The 24,830-nt window shown below is 37.5% G+C and overlaps 4 protein-coding genes and 1 long non-coding RNA gene across 15 annotated transcripts in view; 2 read left to right on the top strand and 3 right to left on the bottom strand.

The window, feature by feature from the left end:
* Nucleotides 1–234: 234 nt before the first annotated feature.
* LOC107264263 lies at nt 235–3,516 on the top strand. 5 transcript variants are annotated; one of them, XM_015732341.2, is made up of 5 exons: nt 235–633; nt 765–819; nt 962–1,226; nt 2,089–2,129; nt 2,206–3,516. In XM_015732341.2, the coding sequence occupies exons 2-5, from the start codon at nt 803–805 to the stop codon at nt 2,225–2,227; spliced, it is 345 nt and encodes a 114-aa protein (XP_015587827.1). In that variant the 5' UTR covers nt 235–633; nt 765–802; the 3' UTR covers nt 2,228–3,516. The 5 variants fall into 5 exon arrangements, 2 of the variants coding, with proteins under 2 accessions (XP_015587827.1, XP_015587826.1); XR_003058654.1 differs by lacking the exon at nt 235–633 and having other exon boundaries at nt 653–819; nt 962–1,200; XR_003058653.1 differs by lacking the exon at nt 235–633 and having other exon boundaries at nt 654–819; nt 962–1,263.
* Nucleotides 3,517–3,963: 447 nt separating this feature from the next.
* LOC107264262 (serine protease inhibitor 88Ea) lies at nt 3,964–12,429 on the bottom strand. Of its 3 annotated transcripts, XM_015732337.2 has the most exons (5): nt 12,099–12,429; nt 9,547–9,715; nt 6,259–6,615; nt 5,501–5,876; nt 3,964–5,420 (listed from the first exon to the last, which is right to left on the bottom strand). In XM_015732337.2, the coding sequence occupies exons 2-5, from the start codon at nt 9,559–9,561 to the stop codon at nt 4,786–4,788; spliced, it is 1,383 nt and encodes a 460-aa protein (XP_015587823.1). In that variant the 5' UTR covers nt 9,562–9,715; nt 12,099–12,429; the 3' UTR covers nt 3,964–4,785. The 3 variants fall into 3 exon arrangements, with proteins under 3 accessions (XP_015587823.1, XP_015587825.1, XP_024937171.1); XM_015732339.2 differs by lacking the exon at nt 9,547–9,715 and having other exon boundaries at nt 12,099–12,428; XM_025081403.1 differs by lacking the exons at nt 9,547–9,715; nt 12,099–12,429 and adding an exon at nt 6,905–6,960.
* A 2,099-nt stretch (nt 12,430–14,528) lies between these two features.
* Nucleotides 14,529–18,028, bottom strand: LOC107264261 (thiamine transporter 1). Its single transcript, XM_015732333.2, has 6 exons — nt 17,455–18,028; nt 16,722–17,106; nt 16,227–16,640; nt 15,730–15,922; nt 15,451–15,592; nt 14,529–15,386 (listed from the first exon to the last, which is right to left on the bottom strand). Exons 1-6 carry the CDS (start codon nt 17,575–17,577, stop codon nt 15,201–15,203), a joined length of 1,443 nt encoding a protein of 480 aa, XP_015587819.1. The 5' UTR covers nt 17,578–18,028; the 3' UTR covers nt 14,529–15,200.
* Nucleotides 15,671–24,824, top strand: LOC112493827. Its single transcript, XR_003058656.1, has 3 exons — nt 15,671–15,800; nt 16,444–16,633; nt 24,679–24,824. It is a non-coding gene; the product is annotated as an uncharacterized LOC112493827 (long non-coding RNA).
* Nucleotides 18,163–24,830, bottom strand: part of LOC107264279 (beta-arrestin-2) — a 35,147-nt gene continuing 28,479 nt past the window's right edge. For all 5 annotated transcript variants that reach the window (XM_015732373.2, XM_015732375.2, XM_015732372.2 and 2 more), the window contains 3 exons: nt 23,175–23,261; nt 22,890–23,036; nt 18,163–22,581 (listed from right to left, as the gene is read on the bottom strand). In XM_015732373.2, coding sequence (XP_015587859.1) covers nt 22,503–22,581; nt 22,890–23,036; nt 23,175–23,261 — 313 coding nt within the window. In that variant the 3' untranslated portion in view covers nt 18,163–22,502. The remainder of the gene's footprint in view (nt 22,582–22,889; nt 23,037–23,174; nt 23,262–24,830) is intronic.

Here is a 24,830-nt window from a genome sequence, read left to right on the forward strand (position 1 = left end):
ACTGGATTAAAGGCAGCAAATAAGAATATCGCAGGTTAAAAAGGACAGAAATCATCGGCGCGATGAAACCTATACGACTATGCGTCAGCTGCGAATCGGCGCGCGCATGCGCACTACGTTAACCAATGAATACAATCGTACAGCCATTCGTGGAAGCCCAATGGGCTAACCTAAAAATTCAAACAGGTGTCAGTGAAATTCCTTTGATCGTAAAAAGCTTCCCAGTAAATACGATACTTGGCGCCGAGACGCTACCGCGTCTCTTGATGTTATTATAACGTGCATCTGGTTGTTATTTCCTACTTATATGCATAACGTTAATATAAGAGCGCCGCCCGTAGCAAATTTTCCCATTGCCAATGGTTTTTTTATCAAAGGTAATGTGTTGCATATCAACGAAAATGAATGGCAAACCATTCGGTTATCTTTTGCAAAAAATCGCCCATTCCCTATGGGAAATTTTGCTACGGGTGTTCTGCTGACGATATGAAAAGGAGTGGGAAATTACAACTAGCGTGCACGTTACATTTAATATCGCGTCTGTTGGGTTTTTCCTGGAAAATTCATCAAGGCAAGGAAAACAAATTTAACGGTTGACCGGGAGAAACGAGTACACACGGAAACGCGAGTAGAGTAGGTTGATTTGCAAGTGCGTATTGACGCCTATAAATGAGTCAAGACGAAACATATTAATACGCATGGTATTACTCAGTACGATGTTTACAAGTGCCCTCGCATTTTGATATAATCAAGTAATTTAACAGGAGTGGCATCGGGTTACTGGAAGAATGCGTGAAAATAGATGAACAAGAGTTTCGAGTGAGTTTTGAAAAAAGTAATTTAATAGGTCTTGCATTAAGAAGACGAATAATCGTTTCCTCGGTATTATACCTAGCCCAACCTAACCTAAGCTAATACCAGTAGATTCCACGCGAATACCACAGCTTAGATTTCTTTACAGTGACACGAGACACGTCGTTCCTATTACGCGATACTCTCCAGCCCTGATCTGTACCAGCAGTTCAAGACTCCGGAGAAACTCGATCGTCCGCTCGACTCCGCAGGTCCGCAAATTAGAAACGGTGGACGGAACGGACAATCTCATTGGGTCGAGACAGGGTTGCTTGGTGAAGCAATTACATGGGACAAAAGATGTGGAACGCCGCCCGAAGAAGCGTACGCTCTCAAGTGTAATAGAATGTAGGCATAGACAGACAAGTAGGCAGGTACGCATGCCTTGCTCACTGTAAAATAAAATAACATGTGAGTATATGCCGCATTCAGGATACGTCGAGACGAAAAAAATTACTAAAAAAAAAAAAAAAGCGACACCCAGTATGCAGTCGTGGATAGTTAAACGGGTACAAAACTTAACAGATGGAATACAATGAGTATCCGGAGTTAAGTCCGTGTATCTGTTTAGCCGGTAACTGGCTTGTTGCGCAAAACGTTTCTAGTCAGCGGCAAGCCTCGCCTAGCGATGAGGTGCCTGTAATTAATTTCCACTGTCTTGTAAGCAGCAAAAGCCAGCCAGACATATTTGCAAGGGTAAAGCATAATAGGTTAGGGTATACCGCGATACCATAAACGGTGGCATCGGTGTGTCTTGGAATAGTTCACACACGTTGTAAAATACCGTATACGACGCAGGGCGTCGCCGTCTCTCTGTTTTCCTTCCACGACTCCTTTGGCTCCTTGAAAAATGTCCTTCTGGCGCGGACAGGAATTCACCAGACGCACCCTGGGACTCGCTTAAGTCTCTCGACCCCATCATCGAGCACGAACTATTTGCCAGGGCGTTAACACGTGCACTTATGTTACACGTTCTTTCGCGCGTGAAGGAAATGAAAAGACCTTGCTCGAACGTAAATGCTCCCTTTGGACGGATAAGTACAATTATCCAGAGCAGATAGGCATATACACGGGATAGGACAAAACTAGGTCTTACCAAGGAAGTAGTTATGTACAGTTTTTATGTACGAACATTGCCACGCCAAGTACTTGTCTAGTGTAACCCCTTTGTGTACAAGAAATGTGACTAACTTCAGGGAAGTTGTTTTAACTAATATTATATTTATCTGTGTATAGGAATCGAGCAACCCTACCCATAGACCATGCAACGCATCTAGGTATTATTATATCCTAAATATTATACATCACCAAGTATCCGTTACAGTCAGGCTGAAATTTTTTTTTCTTTTTTAGGATCGGTGATTATTTTAAATAACAAGAGGGACAATAACACCAGTGACTTTTAACGGTACGAATTTTTGAAGCAACGCCCTCACGCGTTGCGGAGTGACTGAAGAAGCGAATCCTGCGGTTCACCGCTGTTCCTTTACACTATGAGGATGACAGAATTGAGCAAGACCCGCAGACTTGGATTGAATTTTGTTCAATCGCCGCAAAGCGTCAAACTGACACTCGTGGAATCATAAGGAAGTAACAGAGTCGCTTGGTGGGTAATAGTGATCGCAAGGATTCGTATGCGATTCCGCCTTATCCTTCTGGCTGAGCGAGGTCTGCCTCAAGGACTTCTTGCCGCTGAACAGGACCTCAGACGATCGAAGCTTGCCTGCCTGCCTGGCTGTTTCTTGTCTTGTGACGCAATCGAATACCAATGGCTACACGCGGAGGATCACAGGGTCGCGCTTTATGGATGCTACCGACTAACGGTGTGTGTGCATTCTCTAATGCAAGATGCTAGCCGTTCAGTGATGTCAGACGTGGTGAATGGGAGGCTGATCGTTTTGCATTAAATCTGCGGATTCTCTGTTGGATGATGCTCGTCTGGAAAGGACGATTCCTGCAATTTTAATGTGATTAGTCGTTTTTGAAGGGACAGAGTACATCTTGTAGTACAATTACAGCAGACTTGAATTTGTCTATGAAATTTTTGGATTTTATAAAAAAATTCAACAGGTCTTTGATACGTGTGGTCATTCGGCCATAGCGGGCGATGTACGTCTATTGTTCTCGAAATAGGAAACAATGAGTTTGATAATTTTTTCTTTGTTTAGCATTGAAAGAACTTATTTTAAAGTGATTATTAAGTTTGACGATTATTGTTAGGCACTTTTTTTTACCGTGCATTCGTTCTTGGGATTAATAGACTTAGTCATTGGACATAATGATATTTAAAAATGTTTTCGTAAATTTTTTTATTTAAATGCTGACCGCTGTTTTTGTTTAAAAGATATATTTAGACTTTTGGGATCAATTAGAATTTATGAATTAGTTCTGTAACAGACATAGTGGCTCCTTCTACTTGCTAGTATGTTGTTAAATGTAGTTCACGCTTTGTACACCAAGTAATATTCAGCAGGAGGTGAATCTATTGTGTGGCCAGCCACAGAAGTGCTCCTCTATCTTGAGACATAGTTAAGTGTGTCGGTATACATTACTGGCAGCGCACAGGTTCGTTAATACACAATTAATGGTTACTTGAGAGTATCATTTAAATATAATCTCAAAGTCGATCTGAATTCATTCATTAAAAAGTTACAGTTTCACACAGCTAATTTACTTTTTTCTTATTCCTGTCTCCGTTTCGACAATCAGGAACCGTTGACTTCGAAACACGCGCGCCACTGGTGGTGTAAAACGATACTATGAAATACATATCAAGAACGGTACCAAGCTTATCATCTGGACTTTCGTGTCCTCCTTGCTGCTCTTGGCTCTGCCAAGCAGCATCGCCATCTAACGGAAAAATATATGACTTATAAATTTCTTTTTACAATAAAAATGATAATTTTGCAATACTAATTTCGCCATCGATTAGATAATCGTGCTACGAACGCATATATGAAATAAATTAAATTTTGCTTGTGCAAGTGAATTTGAAAATATCAATCGTGTTCGATACAGTACAATATTTTTTAAAGACAATAGGCAACTTGGAATATAGGACGACGTGATTCCGAATATCCGTAACGCTGGTCATGGAAGAAAATAAGAGTATTTCCTAAAATAAACGTCTTTATTTCGTACGTTAATACAAAATAAAAGTATCTTCGTATCGTAAACCCCAAATATGCATAAAGACACTGCATGATACATAATTGCGCAATTTTGCAACATTTAAACGCATTCTAAATTTAAATAAAAAATGCAACACAGATACGAAGTGTTTAAAACGAATTACTATAAATAATAGTATGTATGTCTTATAATAACTGTTAAAATCATAATGGGTGATTGTCGAATATCGACAGAGGATTCAAATATCTCAGAATGATTTCAAACGACACGCACGTATCAAGTAACGATCGTTGTACGAGAACCCCTAAGCGCAGTCTCTGCGAATAGGAATAATCAGTATCTATCCTCGAAATCCAACAGCCCTGGAGTAGTCAATAAATTAATAACTTCATAAGTAACATATATAACATACTGAGGTGTCGCGCGAAATACGGCGCGAAACAAGTAGCTTTTCCTAAATGCTCAAGTCTTACAGGGATTATTGTCATTGGCCAATGAAACGGCCTTTGTTCCCATGTAAACATAAATAAAAAAAACAAGCGTTCTAACATACAAATTTTGATTAGATCCCATTGTCAGATCCCAACTATTTCTGTACTTCAGTCCGAACGTTATTATTGCTCCTTACGGATTAGTACCGATGCGACAGTGGCGCCACAAATTTTCCCGTGATCCTTCATTATGACCACCGCACGTTTCCATTTGTTCGTAAGCACCGTAATGAGGTCAGTGTATCTCGATGAAAAGTACAAAAAAAAAAAGAGAAAAAAAATGAAAGAAAGAAACTTATATACGCATGAGTTAAGCTGGTGCAGTAGTAGATACTGGGGAATCACTTGAAGTTGTCGACGGTACACGATAGACACCAGAGAAGAGAATGGTCTTGGTGGGTCTGTCGTAGATGAAGTAGAGGAACGGATGATTAGCGTTGAATACAGCAGGTTCGGCAGGTCTGCTAGATCTGAATGTGAAGATGGCCGTCGCAGCTGCAGCAGTGGTGCCCTCCTCAGTGACCTCGACACGAGCTCTGTGAACGGCATCCCCCAGATGAAGATTCTCTTCGCCGTCCTGAAGGAAGCCACGAAGATTGGAGACACCCGGCATCAGTATTTCACCAGCTCCCAACGCATGAAGAAGCTGTCCCACAGGCAGATCTCGTTCCACTGTGAAACGGGGTAAGGATACCTCGACCTCTCTGGGTGGCATACCATCGTCGAGCAATTCCCAAAACTCGTCGGATCCTTTCTTAGTGGTAGTGATCCTCTCGATCAATTGCCGTACTCCGTCCCGTGCCTGATCAGCGGCCTGAGAATTAGGAGTCTGATTGTCGGAAAGTGACCTGGCGGTTGCGAACGGCGGCAAGAAGATGTACATGGAGACATCATCGCCCTTGTATGGAAGCTGAAGTACATGAGCTCCAAGAACCTCGGATACAACTGTGGATCAAAGAATATTTTTATGAGTAAAAATAATCAAAATTTTTTAATTCAATATTTAATTAATCATTATTATTTACCATGATTGAAGCTTCCCTTTTGACGCATAAATGTCACGAACGTGCTTCTAGAGCCACTAGCATAAAATATATCCTTCTTTGAATTAGCAGGGTCAAATCTGCTGTGCCAAAGACCTTTGAAATATACGGCGTTGGCCAGAACAAGGTCAGAGTCTTCGGTGATACCACCGGCCGGGATGAGGTCACGGATGTGTCCTTTTGTTGTGTTGCTCACCCAGTCGTTCACGCGGCTACGTACCGCTTCCGGGTTCGCACGGAAATCAGCTTGTTCCAGTTCGTTGCTGAAGAGGTCTAGCATGCAAGTTCGGACCTTTCGCGCGTTTGTTATCCATATACGATTGGCAATATTGTACTCGTAGCTGCTCGACGAGTTTGCCTATAAATAGAACGAACATAATTTAGAGATCGACCTCTATCTCGAAGTCCCCTCGATAATCTGACAGATAAAATCAAACATGACTGCGAGAAAGCGTCCAAGCGAAATCGACACAATTCGACTTTCGCTCCAGTATCCATATACTTATTGCCCTATATGTATAGTACTACATTAGTTTGACCTTGAATTCACTGATATTATTTAATCATAGTCATGTCATTTAATTAGTTGAACAGGGTCAACCGATCTGATTATACGATACGTACATGACCGTACGACGGCTAAATAATGGATTGCTGATAGCAACAGTAGAATTGTGCAATATTGTTTATCGATACTTATCCCTGGAATGTTGCTTTATATCTGGCAAGCATTTAAATACCTCTCTAAGGATCTTCATGGAATTTTCATAGATGTAGTATCTCTGAAGATCAACTTTCGAGACAGTGTCCGGTATGTGCAGTGCTGCTTTCAGCGAGCTCTCAGTCGTGCCACGTGACCCAAAGTAAGCCAGTGACAGCGCCTGGTGCAAACTGTGTGGACTGTAGAAGATATTATCTTGGCTCTCAATTTGAGCGGTCTTCGATAACGTATCCATAGCGAATTTGAATCGGGCAGTCGTTATGTCCTTGTGGGCATTTTGATTCATCGTTTCCGGTTGATCATTGCCGGTTAAGCACTGAGCCGAAGACATCGCTGCAATGCTGCCTAGCAGCAACAGGCCTATCCTCAGCATCCCCTGAAAAATCATATAGACAAATTTGAATTTGTGTGAATTTTTGATAATGTCAAAATAGTACTTTGCGATACAAGTGCGAGAAAGCGAACTTTATAGGCAGCCGGTGAAGTTGGTCGCACGAGCCCACACACGAGTAACACAACGGCACGAGCCGAAGGCGAGCGCTGGTTGTTTTACGAGTGCGGCGAGTGTGGCAAACTTCACGACCTGCGTATAATGTTCGCTTTATTGTACCAGTATCGCATAATATTTTCTGTAAGGAATGCATGAAAAACGCTACTTTTTGTACCTCCAAAGTGACTGGAACATCTCTTCGTTGGAGGAGGCAGCCATAAGAAGAGCAAGGAAGGCTTCAAAGTGAATGCATTTCATGACAGCGCGCGAGAACAAAGTAAAGTGACTGGAACATCTCTTCGTTGGAGGAGGCAGCCATAAGAAGAGCAAGGAAGGCTTCCAAAGTGACTGCATTTCGTGACAGCGCGCGAGAACAAAGTTTACTTTATCGCACTAGTGCGAGAAGAAAGCACTAGGGGGATAATGTAAAATTGGACAGATTTGCGCATGCGCAGCATTTTTATCGTATCCATAGACACAAAGCGCCACTTTCGGCATACTTCGAAAGCACGAAAAGTAGTGTTTTTCATGCATGAGTTACATAAAAAAAAATTTATTTTAATTTCGATGGATAGTTTGGAAAAGAAAAAAGAAAGCGAAGTGCTCCTTCGTTTGTTACGCAAATACGCAGCACGCATCTTGACAATTCCCACGCATGCTGCGTACTTTCCAAGTAGTTGCGAAATTACGAACTATAAGCATTTTTACTGTATCCTCGTTTTTCGAGACAGGCTGATTTGGCGGGTGGCATTTTAATTGGCAATCGCCCGAGTACGAATTGTAAGAAAGTGGATAGTGACGCATTGCTTGGAATATATGTTTCAAAGAAAAAACATTCATGTATGGTAGAACGATTGGGTAAAAAAATTCAAGACCGTCCAAGGCGTCCTGACCCAATTTTAGGGGAAAAAAAAAATATTCAGGGCCTTACGGATTTCAATGCATGGAACGGGAAATGACTTTCTCTCCGTTTGAGAAAGTTTCCATTTGTACCAGAGAAAAGTGTCGTGGCTGTCGATACTTTTGCCGGACTTTCAACGAAGTTTCGCAACTTGCATTCAAAGTCGTATTTGGCGATTGTGTCCTTAAAAAATAATGTATTCCTATCTGCAAACGTGTTTCTATGATTGGCCTCTGCAAGGCCACGTACTAAATTCACGATCGGATTGCATTAAGAATTTCTGGCGCCAACCGATAACCGTTTCGAACGTATATGTAGCATCCTTGTTATTTATTCTTTTAATCTTCCTCTTTATCACGTCGATTTACAGTGACGCGCTCCGAAGTCAAGGCCTTCGATATATTATTCACACCCATCGAGTTTATCAATTACACCCGAAACGATTTGTCATTCCTTCACGTTGAAAAGAGCCGTCTCGATACTCCCAGCGTGGATCCACCATACTGGTAGACTTTAGAAAAGTGAAAGCAGTGAGTCTCCAATGACGTCACTGGGTCCGGCTTTTCTGTCTTAAATTAACGTATGACGGGTACCTTCGATTCGTTAACTCGAATTCAATTCGAACGAAGGCGGAATTTCGAGTCATGCCATGCTAATTTTTCGTGGGCTTCGATATGAAATTTCAAGCGTCTTCGTTATTCGCTATGGAAATTACCTATGAATAAATAAAAAAATAATTCCATTCGATCTGACGTAAAAATCAAACGGTGTCAACAATCGGCTCGGAACGAGATGACATTAAAAATTAGAATTCCTCAATTTTTCATATTATTTCATCTTGTTTATTTATACGGTATCAATATGAATTTTATCACCTAGTTCGCCCATCTCGTCGAAGGTGTTAACAACGTGTTTTGTTCTCGCTATGAAGATCGACAATAAAGATGGAGACTGTGTGGTTTCTATGGCGTTAGAGATAAGATCCAGCATTACGAATTCATTTGTGTTACAATCGCATCCCGTAATAACGACAGTGCCGAGGGCAGCTGCGTTAAACACAGAGACCTTCATGCTCCGTGGAAAATTGATAATGAGGCACGATGCCGGAAGTGGATGTTTCTAATGGGATTTTTATGCGAATTTCAGCATGGGTATACCGACCGGAACTTATTCGAAGTAAATCGAAACAATTGATTGCTTTTTCCATTGTACGTATACAGGCTTTAGAAAATAGTCCAACATTTTTTTTACTTTATACTTTTTTTTTTTTTATCATTCAAGCTATTAATAGACGATTTTGACCTGGACACCTATATAAGATATTTAAATATTTTTTTTTAGATAACTTATCAAAAATTTTTTTTCCATAACGTCAAATTTCTCACAATACGTTACCTTCGTAAAAATTGTTTTGGAAATACGTATCAATTTTTAACCTTTTGCTCGATTTTTTAAACAAATTAAGTTTTTATCGTCTTACGACTCGAAAATATGTTAATCAGTCCTTTACACGGCTTATGCACTGTCAATTAAACAATACTCGATATATATATACACTCTTAGGTATAACTATCGTACACCTAAGGAGTATCATCGATAACTGTTCTTACTATGACTCAAGTGAAGTTTCATCGAGCAAGATATTTTTCCTCCCGTTCACCATTATCGTATAGAACAAATAGACACCAGGTATAAAAGCAGATAGAAAAGATCAAATTACACAAGCGCGCTATTGTTCTTTGTCCGTTAACAGATATAATTGACCTAACTGGAGACAATATTTAAGTATCAGATATTTTCATACATTTTTTACATTTCGCAATTGGCATTCGTGCAAAAAGAAAGGCTGATCTTTATTGATGCGTTAACCTGTATATCTATATACGTATGTGCAAATGCAAAGGCGTGGCACTTACCAAAGTGTCAAACATCGTAACGCGATCAAGGCACTGTCAAGTATGACGATTATAACTGCGTAGAGTTTCGATTGAAATTTTTTGTCCCGATGACGTAACAAAGTTTACGATACGTTTTTTCCTCAGATCCAATTCACACGTGCTGCTGAGGCTCGTCGCTAAAACAAAACTGAATGCACGTTGGAATCACGAAGACCGCAACAGTCCTGTCTACGTTCCCCACTACTTTACGAACACTGCGCTTCGTAATACTTGACTATATATGCCATTCAATGTGAAACGCGCTGTATATCTCCCCACTGTTTTTTAACAGTTCCTTATCCCCACTTACCGTATCGCTTCTTGGTACTCTCTTCCATTCTGTCTCATACGCAACGTGACTACGTTATATGGTACAAGTAAGGAAGATCTATGAGAAATGCTATTTCGTCGGATACGAAACGGAAAGCGCGGTGAATACCTGTGATATCGGCTTTAGCAGTAATTTCATTATGGGAATTGATAATGAAAACTCGTATCAGAGATTCTTGGAACGAATTCAGAAAAGATTTGGAACTTTATGGATAATTCGAAAAAGTCAGATACAGGTGGTGTTTTAGGACACGAAATTTGGGTTTTGACTTTTTTTTGGGGAAATTAAAAAATTTTATTTACGGTTTTTTTTTATAGGGGAACAGTGATTTGATAAATTGTGGTGATGATTTTATACAGTTATCTTACGTTGGCACTCTTAAATTATGGTCTGATCACAAGACTTCTCACTTCTTAATATGTGAGATCCGGCGCGAGCTGGGTCAAGATCACTAACGGTCTAAGTAAATCCGAAAGGAGCCTCGTGTCCTTAAGTGAACCTGAATCGAGAGTCGTTCAATGCCAGATTATATGTATTATAAGACTGTGAGATTATAAGCCATTTTGTCTTTACAGTATGTATACACTTTGAGAAATTATACGATTTAAAAAGGACACGCGTTTGGAGGTTATTCTCGAAATTCGATATTTTATCGTCGGTTCGATGCCGCTTTTACGTCCTTCGGATTAAAATATGGGGACTTTCCCGCGATTCATCTGATAAACTCAAACTTTTATTATTTCCTCAAAATTTATTTTACGTCTGGAATTTGTCAAATTCTCACGTACGGATTGTGTTTTTCCCAAAATCCCAAGATATACCTGAGAATAAATGAACTCTGTTGTTCTAGAACATGGGTTTTCCCCTGGTAAACTTTACGACCAGTCTCATTTTATTTTTATTTTATTTCCATCGCCTCGACCGACACTTTGATAACGCGGTTAGACACTCAAAGTGGAACGCGACAATTTCCAGATTAAAATGCCAACAGTAACTTTATGTTGAGTACTGCTTCGGTTTTTTACTCAATTTCTGAATTCAACTAGCCATTGAACTCATTCTGAGCGTAACGACGACTACAGTCGTGCTTTTCACGACAAAGCAAATTTTACATACGCAAACACCAAAACTGTTCTCTTAAAATTGATACCGTTGGACAAGTTCAAAGTTGCGATCGGATCATAATTTACATTAAAATCGGACAATAGAAAAAAACTATTAAACCGATTTGAACAAACGAACCGTGCATAAATTTTATTGTTCCGGCGCCGAGTTGTTGACACGTGAAATTATCGGAGCGTATGAAATAAATACGGGAATTTCCTATATACCCAGGATATCCTATATACGTACACATACATATATAAATTATCGATTCAATCTATACCCACGAATAAATAATGAAATGTTAATAAACCTAATTGTTCAGTCAACAGGAAAAACGAAGTGTCATTGAATCACCGTACTATACCCAAAATTCACACTCTTAAATCCAATGACGATAATACACGTAACATATCTGTGTGCATGTAGGAATAATCTAATATAAATTATCGTCCGTATAAATTATCCGAGACAATAAAATTGCATCACCTATAAAAACATCGAATGAAATATAGCAACGCGATATCGTATAAGAATCGATCGAGGCGACGTGCAATCATATACCAAGTTTCAAATTAAATGGCGGTGCAATAAATAATAGAGAACTGCACTGGGCGCCCTCTAAGTAAAATAAACCAGAACTCGGTATATGCAATAACCAACAATCTTCTAGATCTCCGACAAACGCTCGAGAATAAAATTACAGTGCAGAGTAGCAATGAACATATCCCCATATCCTATAACAGTAGCACCGATATAAACACGACATAAATAATGTACATTCCTAAACCGTTAACAAGCCCGAGTTCAAGGCATGCATGCTGTGCATTCCTTATCGATCTCCACTTAAAATGCAATTCTAGTGCAACGGCAACTCATAACGAACGTTTCATACCAAATAAGGATCAGCTTCATATAACAATAATAAATAACAATCTCATAACCGGTCGGCAACATTAAAACGACGGCAAGTTACACTGGCATTACAAACTGTATCGTGGAACAGTGCATTTATTATCAATCTAAGTGTATAAGAAATAAGCGAATTGAATTGCATCCAGTCGATCTATCATTCCCAACAGAACAATGGACTTACCGTATAAGTCATTTCGTAAATGCTTATTAATTATTTTCGTTATCGTTATTATTTTCTCTCCTCAAATTCTTCGAGATGTTACGGCTCTCCTTCCTTCACCTCTCTTTTTCCCTTCGACTGTCTTTTTATGCACTTTCAATAATAGTTCTCTCTTTATACTTTAAGCTGTTGGTATTTTAGGTTATTTAGTCTCGCGTACGTCAAGACGAGCACGATCACGGCCGCTTTCTGCTTTGTATTGGCAACTGTACGGGAATGCGCTGTTGCAGGCTGCTTTATATGCTGGATAGTCTTCGTATAGACTGTAGAGACTATAGAGCCTCTCTGTGCCCTTCTCGTCGCCGTTACTCGCATGTGTTCAGCTCAGTACTATCGGTATGTATATATATATAGATAGACGTATAGTATGTATTGCTGTCCAGGGAAAATCCCAAGTTGAATTGTTCATTATCTTAATACGCCTATCTTTCTGCTCTCTGGAGGTTGCATCTGACAAGTCATATAAAAGTACATCGCCTTGTTATTTTTAATTGTTAAAAAAATATATATTTGATCGTTCACTTTTACTGGTTTTTTAGTTTTCGCTCATCCGGCATCTTTTTACTCGTTCGGTGTACAACGTGTACTTATGTATTACGGGTCAGGTCATTGGTACCTTTGCTTACTGTAAATTGCATACGGGCAGGAATACCTAATACGTATTTTGGGTACATGAATATTTGACGAGAAATGACAAAATTAAGGGCTAAATAACGAGGCTGATTATGACGTAATGCATCCTAGAGGATTTTGCTTGTTGATCGATAGAAATCATATTTATTCAAGGACGATTCTTAGCGATGATTATTTTTGACTTAATTATGACAGCATATCAAAGGTACATTGCATTAATGGGTGAATTGTGTACAGATGTAGATTGAGACATGTTTTTCATGGAAACACGACGAGTATAGAGTTTCTGGTGAAATTTGCAAGGTTTTTAGGGTGTGTCCACAACTTGAAATGTTTCCGGCCTGACAAGCTTCTTATTTTGTTAATGTTTATTGTTATCTTTTTTCTTGTCCTTTCGATCATCCCGATGAATATGCATAATAATACCAACATGGAACTCATAAATATATTATAAATATACTTGTTCTCGTCACGACACATTTTCAAGTCAATATGATTATCAATCGAAATATCATATTATGTATATTTGTTGTGCATGTACAAATTTTTTAATGAAGTTGAAAAAAGTACGTTGACTTGATTTATTCTCCGATTAGACAGTCGTTGACCTCTGCCTTGAGCCCGCATTTAATCGCAATAGACCAAATAGCAAGTACCTATAGGAAATGGTGCTGTGGAGAAAGTGTAACGTTTAAAAGTTTTATGCCAAAATTAGTACCTACCGACGGGCGGTATTGACCGGCCATAACAAATCCGTACGAAGATTGCTGATACTTCTGTTGATGAAATTGTATTCTTTATGTTTCGTATAAATTTTATTGTGTTTATTCGTCAGAGTTCTTGTAGCTCAATAACATTAATATTGCTAGTTGCAGAAATAGTACAAGGCCCACGCACGTCATTAGGGTAGATTAGAATTTTTCTAGAAGTGAATATATATACGTGTATGTAATTCTTGCTTTTTATTATTATTAATATTTTCATCTAAGCGATTCGTGCCAATAACAATAAATCATCCGTTTATAGCTAGAGCTTGTTTAGGTTTTTTAAATATACTTGGAGTTTCCATCTCCCGTATCACGGTTATGTATATAGTTATGCGGGCAATAAGGGCTGAAAGTAGGAATTCCCGAATGGAATGGATTTATGTATCTTGGGATTTTCAAGAGAAGCTTTATCACTCTCTGTGTGAGGAGTGCAAAAGTGAATTACCGTATGAACTTGTTTGCGTGAGGCGTACGTGCTCGGCGTCGAGTGAAAGTGGGAAATATTCTAGTGAGATTTCGCGTGGAAAATTAGCAAATGGTGACGTATTAGAGGACTGAAGAGTGCGGGAGGGAGGAGGGAAAGATGGAGAGAAAAGATTGAATGAATAAATTGTTCAGGAATAATAGAATGTCAAGTGGTCATTGTTGGGGATTAAAACTCAATTGAGAACAATAGATGTAATTCGGCGTAAAACCGCCGCATGAATTATTCTTGCAATTATGTATGTGCTGTTGAATCGTTTTTCGATATTTCCGTGTTCCGTTGTTTCCTAGTTGAAAGACGTATCCTGTTCTTATCTTAGTGTCGTGTGATGATATTTCTTTGTTATGTAATTTATAATTATTCTGAATAATAGCTATACTAGGAAGTGCTTAGTTATAGCATGGATTTGCAATTAAAATAAACGAAGGAGATTAAAATATGATTGATATTAAAGAATCGATTCGCCCATTTGAGTTAGTGTAAACATTATTAAAGAATAAAACGGAAAACAATAATAACAATTTATTAGGAACAAATATTTTTGTATAAAAAATAAGTTGTTGCATACATAATACGTGTGCATGCATCAAATTGTAGTAAATTCTTATTTTAATACTGTACAATTCGAAGATGGAAAAAATTATCTATCTATAGTACTACAAGAGTAATTCTTAATATTCACAATATACCCTGTTAATGACGATTTCTTATTCTTACATTGTGCATAGTATTGCGTACAAGAAATCTGAACGTTAGTGGGTATAAAATAACATTTTCCTAATAAGTACCTGCATCGAATGAAGTTAATAACTATGAGTTATCGATGAACTTATAATTTCAATATTCAGATACCTATATGTTGTATACATATACATATAATGAAGAAAGCTATGAATTACTATGTGTTAGATAACTCTGATATTATGGAATTGAAATCACTTGGATGCAGAGTATGATTTAATTGTAGTAATTATCAATGAAATATTTTTCTAATCTCTTGTTAAGTACGTACTTCGATCTTCATAGTTCGGTTTATTAATTATAACCAAAATAATAACTTCGAGCTAAATTCATATAAAGGACTGTACGTATTCGTATATACATCTGTAATATACGTAGATCTGGAAACTCAGTTAATAAGGTAATTGTATAACTAGAGAATTAGAATAGGAAGACGACTCAGCATACTACTGCGCTTTGCGCTGTCTTCGTGTTGATTTCGCTTTTAGCATTGGACAAAAGATTTTCATTTCTCACCCACAACTGTAAATCTTGACCACTCTGACATTTTTTTACAATGGTGTAGATGGACATTATCATGAATACAATGCCCAGTACAATAAAATATCCGCTATATACAAAGTACTGGAATGCAGAAGAATACTTGTGAAATTAATTATTCATAAAATTAATTTTTATTATAACTTACCTGAGATCTAATATTCAATTCGAATATACTTCCACTAATCACTATGTATGTAAGTAGACTTTGAAGTAACAATGCGATCAAAGTATTTATGCCAAATATCAGACCATAGCTATCCTCCAACAAATGCTTGACAACTTGGAAACTGAAATAAGGAAAAGTCACAGAGTTGACATAGTTTTCTAGAATCATTTATCAGAATACTATAATAACCCGAACGTATATATAATCGAATTTGTTAAAGTACTGCTACTGTATATAACCAGTGGTTTGTGTAAATACCTGGCAACAGTGACAATAGTGTGATAGATAACACCAAACAAAATATATACAGTGTATGAAAGCCAGATATTGTAAGTACAAGCAATTAATAGTAATAGTATGCCTTCTATAAACGAAAATATTGATAACATTGCTTCTCCAACAAGTGGCCAATTTAGCTGCAATTTTCCAACACCAAATACTGTAGCAGCACCTGTAACAATATAATATTAATTATAAATGAATTGCAAATTAACAAAGTTAAAATTATATTTACATGACTATTAATGTCAGAATTACATTTTTAACAGAAAACAAAGAATATTTTAGAGCATATGGTATCACTTGTTGAGTATACATTGACTGTGATTACCCAATATATATTTGTATGCATAATTACAGATGATGTTCTAGTTATAGATTGCATTTATGATTAAGTGGTAAATCGTCATGTCAAATGAAGATAATTTATCTTAGGAATTATCAAATTATCAGAATAATACAAAAGTAATTGTTACCTATAATAGTATATAGTGCTTCCACAGCACCATTATAAATATTGTCTCCATCAGCAACTGTATCTTGCCATATCAATTGTGTGTAACTGATGACTTGTAAGTAGCCGCAGGTTGCAAAAGCCCACCAGAGAGACCATTTAATCACAGTCAGATTTGTATATGCTTCTATCATATGTTTCCATAATAGGATATATGCATGTTTTATTTTTAATCCTAGAGACGGACTACGACATAATACGTCAATTGGTATGTTTTGTGAAGAAATAAATGACTGAGTATTATCCTGCATCGATTGGGCATCACTAAACGTTAGACAGGATGGTGCTTGCACATCGTTTAACTTAGCTTGATGAAAGTATATTGATTGACCAACGGAAGGCAAGAAAAATGCCCATAAAGTTGCAAAAGTAAGTGCTATAAAAGATATATTAGTTTATATACACAGAGAGACAGAGAAATAGCATTTAACATCAATTTGATAACAGTTATAAGTACCTCCTAAAGTAATATAATTCAGCTGGTGATAATCTAAAAGATTAAAAGACGTAGTCAATTGCCCAGTAGTACCAGCTAAAAACCGACCAAGCAGGAATGCTGATCTTGTATGTCCAGTAACTTCTTGATAATGTTCCTTATCAACTTTTGCATATATATAAGTATAATAAGCAACTTCAGTGGATAAAAATATTCCATAAAAAAACTCCAAAAATTGCATCTCAAGAATGGTTTGAACTAATATTATCATAAGATAAGTAACAGAACCAGACAGACCACATAAAATAATAACAGGTTTATAACGCGCAAAATCAGTAATTAGGAAGATGATAACTAAAGTCGCGAGATAAGAATAGGTTCCCACTGGATATATGTCTTGATTCACCTGTAAAAATAAGAACAATTAGAATTCAAGTAAAAATCATTTAAAATTTAAATCAGCTCCCGCCATAACATGGGTTTAATGCATTGAAAGAGTAAAAACATAGAACATACAGTGCACTAAAAAAAAATACTGGAATGTAGCAACAATGCAATTATGCTATTGATTTTAGGACCAATTTTTGAATTTTCCATAATTAATAGGCTGCGGAAAATACACAACTGCATTGTTTATAAAAAAATCCACTGAAACATTTAAGCAGCAAATACCTTCTGGTCTAGATAACAAACTTCAAATGAAATGATTACAAGATTGATGCAATGCCATCATAATGCATAAATTCAAACCAACTTGTGCCGCAGTGAAATTCTTGCAGGGTCCCGTTAAATAGTCTGTCACAAAAGGTTCCGAAGGCCGAAATTCCTTGAGGAAACCGAAAATGCACAAAATCAATGAGATCTTCATCCACTTCATGTTGGTTTAAAGATTCACATTCATGTCAACCGGGAACAAGTAATCTCACTTTAAAAATACACAGTCTACCGGAAATAATTTATACTAATTTTAATTCTCCCACTTTTCTCAATATGAATTTAGTATTATAGTATTAACGCAAAGGGTAACACTTTAATACCGTAGAGAGGACAATTCCACGTGCCGTCACGCTACTAGCAGACGATTTTATTGCTGAACAGTCTTATATAAAGGTTATATGAATGCAGCGCCATTACTGAGATATAACATAAGTTATACGTATGAATGTGCGCGATACGTTTGAATATGAATAACCGGTGAGTGCAACTGATTGCAAATTATTGCACTGAATATGTGAAACTTGGAAAGTTTTACATAGAAAATAGGGACAATGTATTATGGAATGAAGATTACAATAGAAATAACACAGTACCTGGAAAACGATAAAGACAAAGACGTTTTTGAGTATTTGAAATTGAATTCCTAATAGCGAAAGTCAATTAATGTCATGAAAAGATGAATAACGATCTTTCCAATATACAGGGTTTTATTAAATTATTACCATTATATTATGAGAATACACAATTTTTACATGTACAATATAATATATTATATATTTCATCGTTAACTATCTATTCATTTTATACACGTAAATATGCTCCATTTTCTCGTTTTTTTTTCTTTCTTTTCTTATTGACACTTACTTAATCTCGTACAAATAAAGACTCGACGTTAACAAATGATTATGAACAGTACGACTTTTATATTCACTTAATTAACACTCGAGATTAATAAATTAAATATTTAAATGCAATTTACACGTAACGATAGTTATACATAGATAGTTTCGCGTGACTTTAACGCGTTCCTCCTCCTTTGCATTTCCCTGCATTTTATTGATACATATTTCGAATCCTCGTCGAACTAGTTATTTCGCAAATTCTTTTATTATTGACATTTCCATTAATGGCGATATTTATTCGCGACACTATACTACTATTTGTGTATTATAATTACACATATGCACATTCAATATTATACGAGCGCACGCGCGCTTATGTGCAGGGTGTTTAATACTTATGGGCCACCATTGTTGCATGATCACTTTCGCGTGAACAAAGCGACTGAGCTTATCAGTTTAATTAATCCTCGTGCCATAATTATCAAAGGGCTGATTTTATTTTCACTCGTCGTCTAAATGCGACTGGCAAAGTAAACAATGCATGAAAGTGATCGACCCCTTCGTCATATATACAGTGTGTATATGAAATTCTGTTATCAGTAATAAAATAACGTTGTGTGCTCATGATTTCAGAGAAGAAATAGAAAAATCTCTTTTGCCCCTATTTTCACAGCGAGTTCTTGTGTAGGATATACATATAAACGCGCGCGCGCGTACATGCTCACTTAACAGATACATACTCACAGGCACACATACACTCAATTATATTTATACGCAGGATTCTTTGAATATTAATTCGACATGTACAAGTAATGTTTTTGTTTCATAATTTTTTTTTTCTTTCCACTCTCTATACTTTCTGAATACCGTTCGTCGTTGCGATTAAAGACGTAAACTGTGAAAAAGACAGACGAGGAATGAAGTATAAAGTAAAGTGAAAATGAGAAAGAAAGAGAGAGAGTAGAAATGGAACGGCAAGTAGGCTAATGTTTCCAAAATCTATCCGGTTACACCTCAATTTAAAGCGAAATACTTTACTTTGGCATTGCGATATTAGGCTATGGTCTTTCTTTTAAATTTCATTAATTACTGTGATTCCACTTGGTATCGGAGCCAACATAAAATACTGTGTATTCTGTGTTATATCGTATAACATGGTATAAGATGTATGATATCGCATTATCGCGCATACGAGAAATTCCTCAAGCTCGAGCTTAAGAAAGAATCTCATTTACATGAAAAATTAATTGAAAATATCTCATGATATTGTAATTGTATATCATATATATCCAATGGCATTTTAGTGAGACTTGTACGATTGGAATGGTTGCATTTTTCTAGAACACCGAGTATATTACATGAGAATCCTTTTTAATCAAAGGTTCCGACGAAGTCGTTTATCCGTCTTACATATACGCCATTTAGTCATATCATATTGTATTGTTATTAATTATTGACCAGAGGATTTACAATCAATTGTCATTCACGAATAGTAAGTTTCGTGAATAGTAAATGACTACTACAGAGATGATGCGTTATCGGCGAGTATTATTACATCTATTGTATGTATTGGCTTAACATTTTTGTTTTAATTATAAGAAAGTACATAGTAGACTTGTCTCTCTACGTAAAATTAATGTATCCAACCATTCGTCGGACAAGGTCAAAATATCGGATAAAAAATTACGATACTTCGTAATAATAACGTACACTGTGATTTTGAACTATGCTTTTTGGATATCGAGTTACTTTTGTTTTCTTGGACACAATGAATGATCAACATCATATGACACAGATGCGTAATTATCAGAGTACTGATATGGTGTACGAGCCATTAAATAGAACGTACGTATATAATGACAATGAATACGAGTACATATACGTAAAAGTCATAAGTAATTTTAAATACAATTTGCAAAGCTTGACGATTACAAGAAAAATTCGCTCATCGTACGGACAGAGTAAAAAGACAATTATCTGTAGCGGAGTTATTAAAATTTAAAAAAATATAAAAATACACGGCGTACTTTATTTCTTCCTGATTTTTTATCATTTTCCTTTTTCTTCTTTTTTTCTTCTTCCTTCTCTCAAGAATCCTCGTTCAGTCTGCGCGTACGCTTAATTAACTGCATATACATATCATTACATATGATACTGTTGAAATGCAACGTTTATCAAATTTCGAATCACCGAGTCGTTAAACGAAATAAATAAATATACATTACGGTCGAGGACAACGGTTCGATTAGAGAAGAATAACAATTAAAAACGAAAATAGGAAATGAACGAAATAAAGGAAACGTATGACATTATGAATTGAGTCATGAAGTCAGAAACAAAGTTCTATGCTAAAACGAGTCTCGCCAGCTGGTAAACAATTTGAATATGTAATATGTGTTTCATAGGATTTAAAGATCAATGACACCATTAAAAATAAAAATTAATCGCAATACAAATCCTCTTGGTCCATCGTCGAATTTAACGTCAAGTTCAATATTTTTGCTTGAATACGCATACATATTTCGGTATTACGGAACTCTAATGACTTTGGTATTTATGGCATTGCGGTATAACAAGGTAGATTTTACGAATCTCTTAAAAATATGTACCCTCTTATATTCCAAGTTACCACGCAGCATTGTGTAAGAGTCATTTGTTCTCATCGGTTTCGCAGTATCGATAAGCTTCAAAAATTAAATTCGTTGAAACGTCATACCAAATACGATGAGATTCATTATTTTTAATATCAATGACTATAATGAAGCGGTAAAAAGTCTGAAAAATGATAATCTCACGACGGATACGAAATCTTTGAGGAAAACCAACCGGACGTTCACAATAATATATCAACGGAGTTCAGGTAGCATTGTTTATCCCTTGCACTATTTTGACGAGTCTGACTCGTGATGAAAATTTTAGGCCAAACATGGATGTCACGAGTCGGGCTCGTTGTTCAGTTCCAGATCAAACATGAATACCACGAGCTTGACTCGTACTCGACATTTCAGGTCGAACATGAATATCACGAGTCTGACTCGTGGTCTTAGTTTTGGACCAAATTATATTATAATAATTAATCAGAATTTGTTTTCATCTTATGTACTAATTAAAGTATTTTTTAAAAGTCTGATTCAAATTCATTTGAATTTGACAAGAGTTCCATCGCGTGAAGTAAATACGGGCACGACTACCTTGCGCTCGGTCGTAAGAATAGGTCTCAATTTCGGCACGCCCGCTCCACCGCTCGCCTTCCACCACGACAATCGAGGCAGCCACGTTTGGCCTGACTTTTCCCGAGGTTCCCAATAGTGCAAGGGGTCAAATACTTTCGTAGCTCATTCGCATATTGTATCGAAGATATCATCAGTCTTCCTTCCCTCTTTACCTCATCGATACCATTCGTATAAATATATAACACTCGATATACTTATTTATCAAGATATTTCACTTCCAATCGATCCACGCCCACCCTCCAGAGCAGTTGTACTCAGTCTGATATTCATCAATCGCAGAGATGAATTTCAATCAGCTTATCGCCATTAACAGTCGAATTTGCTCAAGGCTACGATATCATCCATACATTTCCAATCGGTTTATTAGTGAATAACAAGACTGTAGATACGTTCAGGATAAGCAGACGACAAACAGGCTGGCAATTTCAATGCTCCATAAAGCTTATACAGGCTTTACGTTATCGTGCGGCTCTCTATTTCCAGAAGACGTAATTCCCATGATATTTCGTCAAACGATGAACGTGCCACGCTAAGCAACGAAGAAGTTTTCACGGTCCGAGGAGAGGCATTTGCCCTTGTTAATTCGCAAAATTATAATAACGCTAAGTAACCTAGATTTTTGTACGAGGCCAACAAGAACTTTTGCTTCTCCGTTTATTAGATGTTTTGTTCCAATTAGTGCGACTCCTTGTAGAATTCTTAACGATGCTCCAGTTTACGGTGATGCAAGGTCCAACGCTGAGACGTTCCTTAAAAGCAGGCATTGATTGAAGTATGCTTGACAGACGTTACGGCGATATCGTCGTCGGCCAGTGTACGGATGAAAGTGACGTAGAAGAAGACGAAGAACTGAAATGGATCAGGGACTGACGGTAAAATAAAAGGAAAGGACATAGAGAAAGAGAGAGAAAATGAATGAGTGAGTGAAAGAGAGCGTGTTAATCGCTAATGTAGCATCTTGGAGCTTTGGACGTTTTTTTGTACACCTCGTTGTCTTTGTAGGAACACGGTCAGGCATCCGTCTCTCCCTTGAGCCTGAGCCGTGCGAAATCTTCGAAGATTATGTCGTCGTCACCGGTGTCTGCCTCCCTGTGAAATGTAAAACCGTAAATACAATCAGGATGCGCCAGTAGGCAACCCGAAGGGCTCCTTAATTCTCTCCTCCCGGTAGGATCGATAAGTCTGTGTTTGCATGCGCGTAAAAATGATCCCCATGTGCTTCGACTCTCGAAAGCACGTCTCGCACCAAGTGGGATCGGTATAAAGATGGACGGAGAATTAATTAGCCAAAAATTGGAGTACCTCTATGAATAGAGATTTTTCATGAGAAAAAACTACGCAGAGAGGAGACTAACTAGTACTATATATAGGGATATATCAAATGTGGTCCAGCTTACGTATCCCATTGGATGAGATTTGTGTCGAGTGGTATTTCACCATCATTGGCCTGATGCGTCGGACTTGGTCGTGCCGTCGATGGCATCGGCGGTTCCTCTTCCGGTTTTGGATGCATCAGTATAAACGGCAATTCCGCAACGAGCTCCCTGCCAAGAAATCAAAACATCAGATTTACCGTACTGCATTGCCTAGTTACGACTAGAACCAAGTTCTATTTTTTTTTTTTAAATTGAATCAACCACTTGGCTCTGATAAAAATTACTATCAATTCATCGTCTACTTACCCGCCAAGGGCTCCCAGGCAAAGTTTCACTTTAACCTTGTACTGCACGATGATCCCAAGATTCTCACGTTGCGACGGGTCCGCCACACTACGGAATACAAATAGCTGTCAGTATATTGCAGTGTAAAATTTTAAAGGAAAAAAACAAAAAAAAAAGCAGAAAGATACCCACTCGCCGTACGTTAAAGGGAAAGCTCGAGCATGCAGGCGCAATCGTTTATTTAAAGTCTTTGGAAGCAGATTAAGTATTGATTAATCTCTGTCTCGTACATGGGATATATATTCAGTTGCAACGGATCATCTTGAAGTCATTTATACGTGGTAAAGTGTACAGAACGGAAGGTGAAAACGTTTTGTAGGAATTCCGAGCAGGAGACTTCGTGAAATTGGATTAAACGGGACAGATAGAAATTCAAGTCGGATGGCGTATTGATCTCTTTCAATTTCGTATCGATATGAATACCGGATACGTTGAATTCAGAATGCCGGATGCAACGGAATGGTATGCGATGAATGCAGAGCGTAAAAACATGCAAAGTCGAGACTATTCATGCAAAAGCATTATAAAGCGGCATCCACATGAAGAGGAATGGGAGGAGGGCAACTCTGATATTGCGTCGATATACCGGTGGGATTTACTTAAAAAAAAAGGAAAAAAAAAAAATTGCAACGTTATCGTAACGCAGCTTTGGTAGGGGAGTTACATGTTTTTTATAGAGAAATAATGGCGTGCCAAATAAATGCGAAATAACGATGCACTGGTGGACGACATCTAATACCGTTAACAACATTCGGTCCGACCGACAGCCCTAGTAATCGCAACATATCGCAGTTATAAAATCGCAACCCCCACTCGTCTGTTTTGATAAGAGATTAAGGTAAGGGAAAAAAAAAATTTGCTCGTGCGAAAAACACCAGTTGCCCAAAATACATTTTTAAATACTTATTCGTTGGCGGGGTCGATAATAACTGTGACGTGTCCAATTTTCAAAACATTGCCAAACAAAATAACGCGGTCGTTTCTTTTTCGCTTTACGCGAAATGCTAGTCAAACTGAATACGGATTGGATAACGGTAGGCGTTTTGCCAAATGATACGTTCTGTTTGTAAACTATAATTCACGTGGGTACATATACGTCATTGAAATGATATGCGACCATGGTGCAAAGCGGGGTAAAAATATATATGTACATATACAGAGTGGGCCATTTATAGTGACCAGGTTGATTTTTTTCGGAAACGAAGCCAGATACGAAGGAATATTTCAGACGGAAGTTGTAGGGTTTCAAGGGTGACGGAATATTTCGTTATTGGATTCCGTCCTGAGTGCAGGCGTTGAGGTAATTCGAAGATTAAATTTCACTTTTTCAGTGGGCTGATGCAATTTTTCTTCCGGAAATCGAAAGAGCATTCAATTTTGAATCTGAAAGTACAAGTACACTAATGACCAAAAATTGACAGGTGATAAGATATTTTAAAAATAAGAAAAAAAATATCTGTTCTAGGTAGCCCATGTCTGGGGCACATTGTGGATGCGGCTTAAAGAGTAATCTGACTAGGACCATTAGCTGGCTAGGGACGTTAAAGATGCCTGGTTTAAATTCCGTCGAGTTTCGCGCTCCACTAGGATTCGAATTCCTTCTAGAATTTTGGGAAC

This window comes from Cephus cinctus, unplaced genomic scaffold, assembly GCF_000341935.2.
Source record: "Cephus cinctus unplaced genomic scaffold, Ccin1 Ccin1_scaffold0168, whole genome shotgun sequence".
Lineage (NCBI taxonomy): Eukaryota > Metazoa > Arthropoda > Insecta > Hymenoptera > Cephidae > Cephus > Cephus cinctus.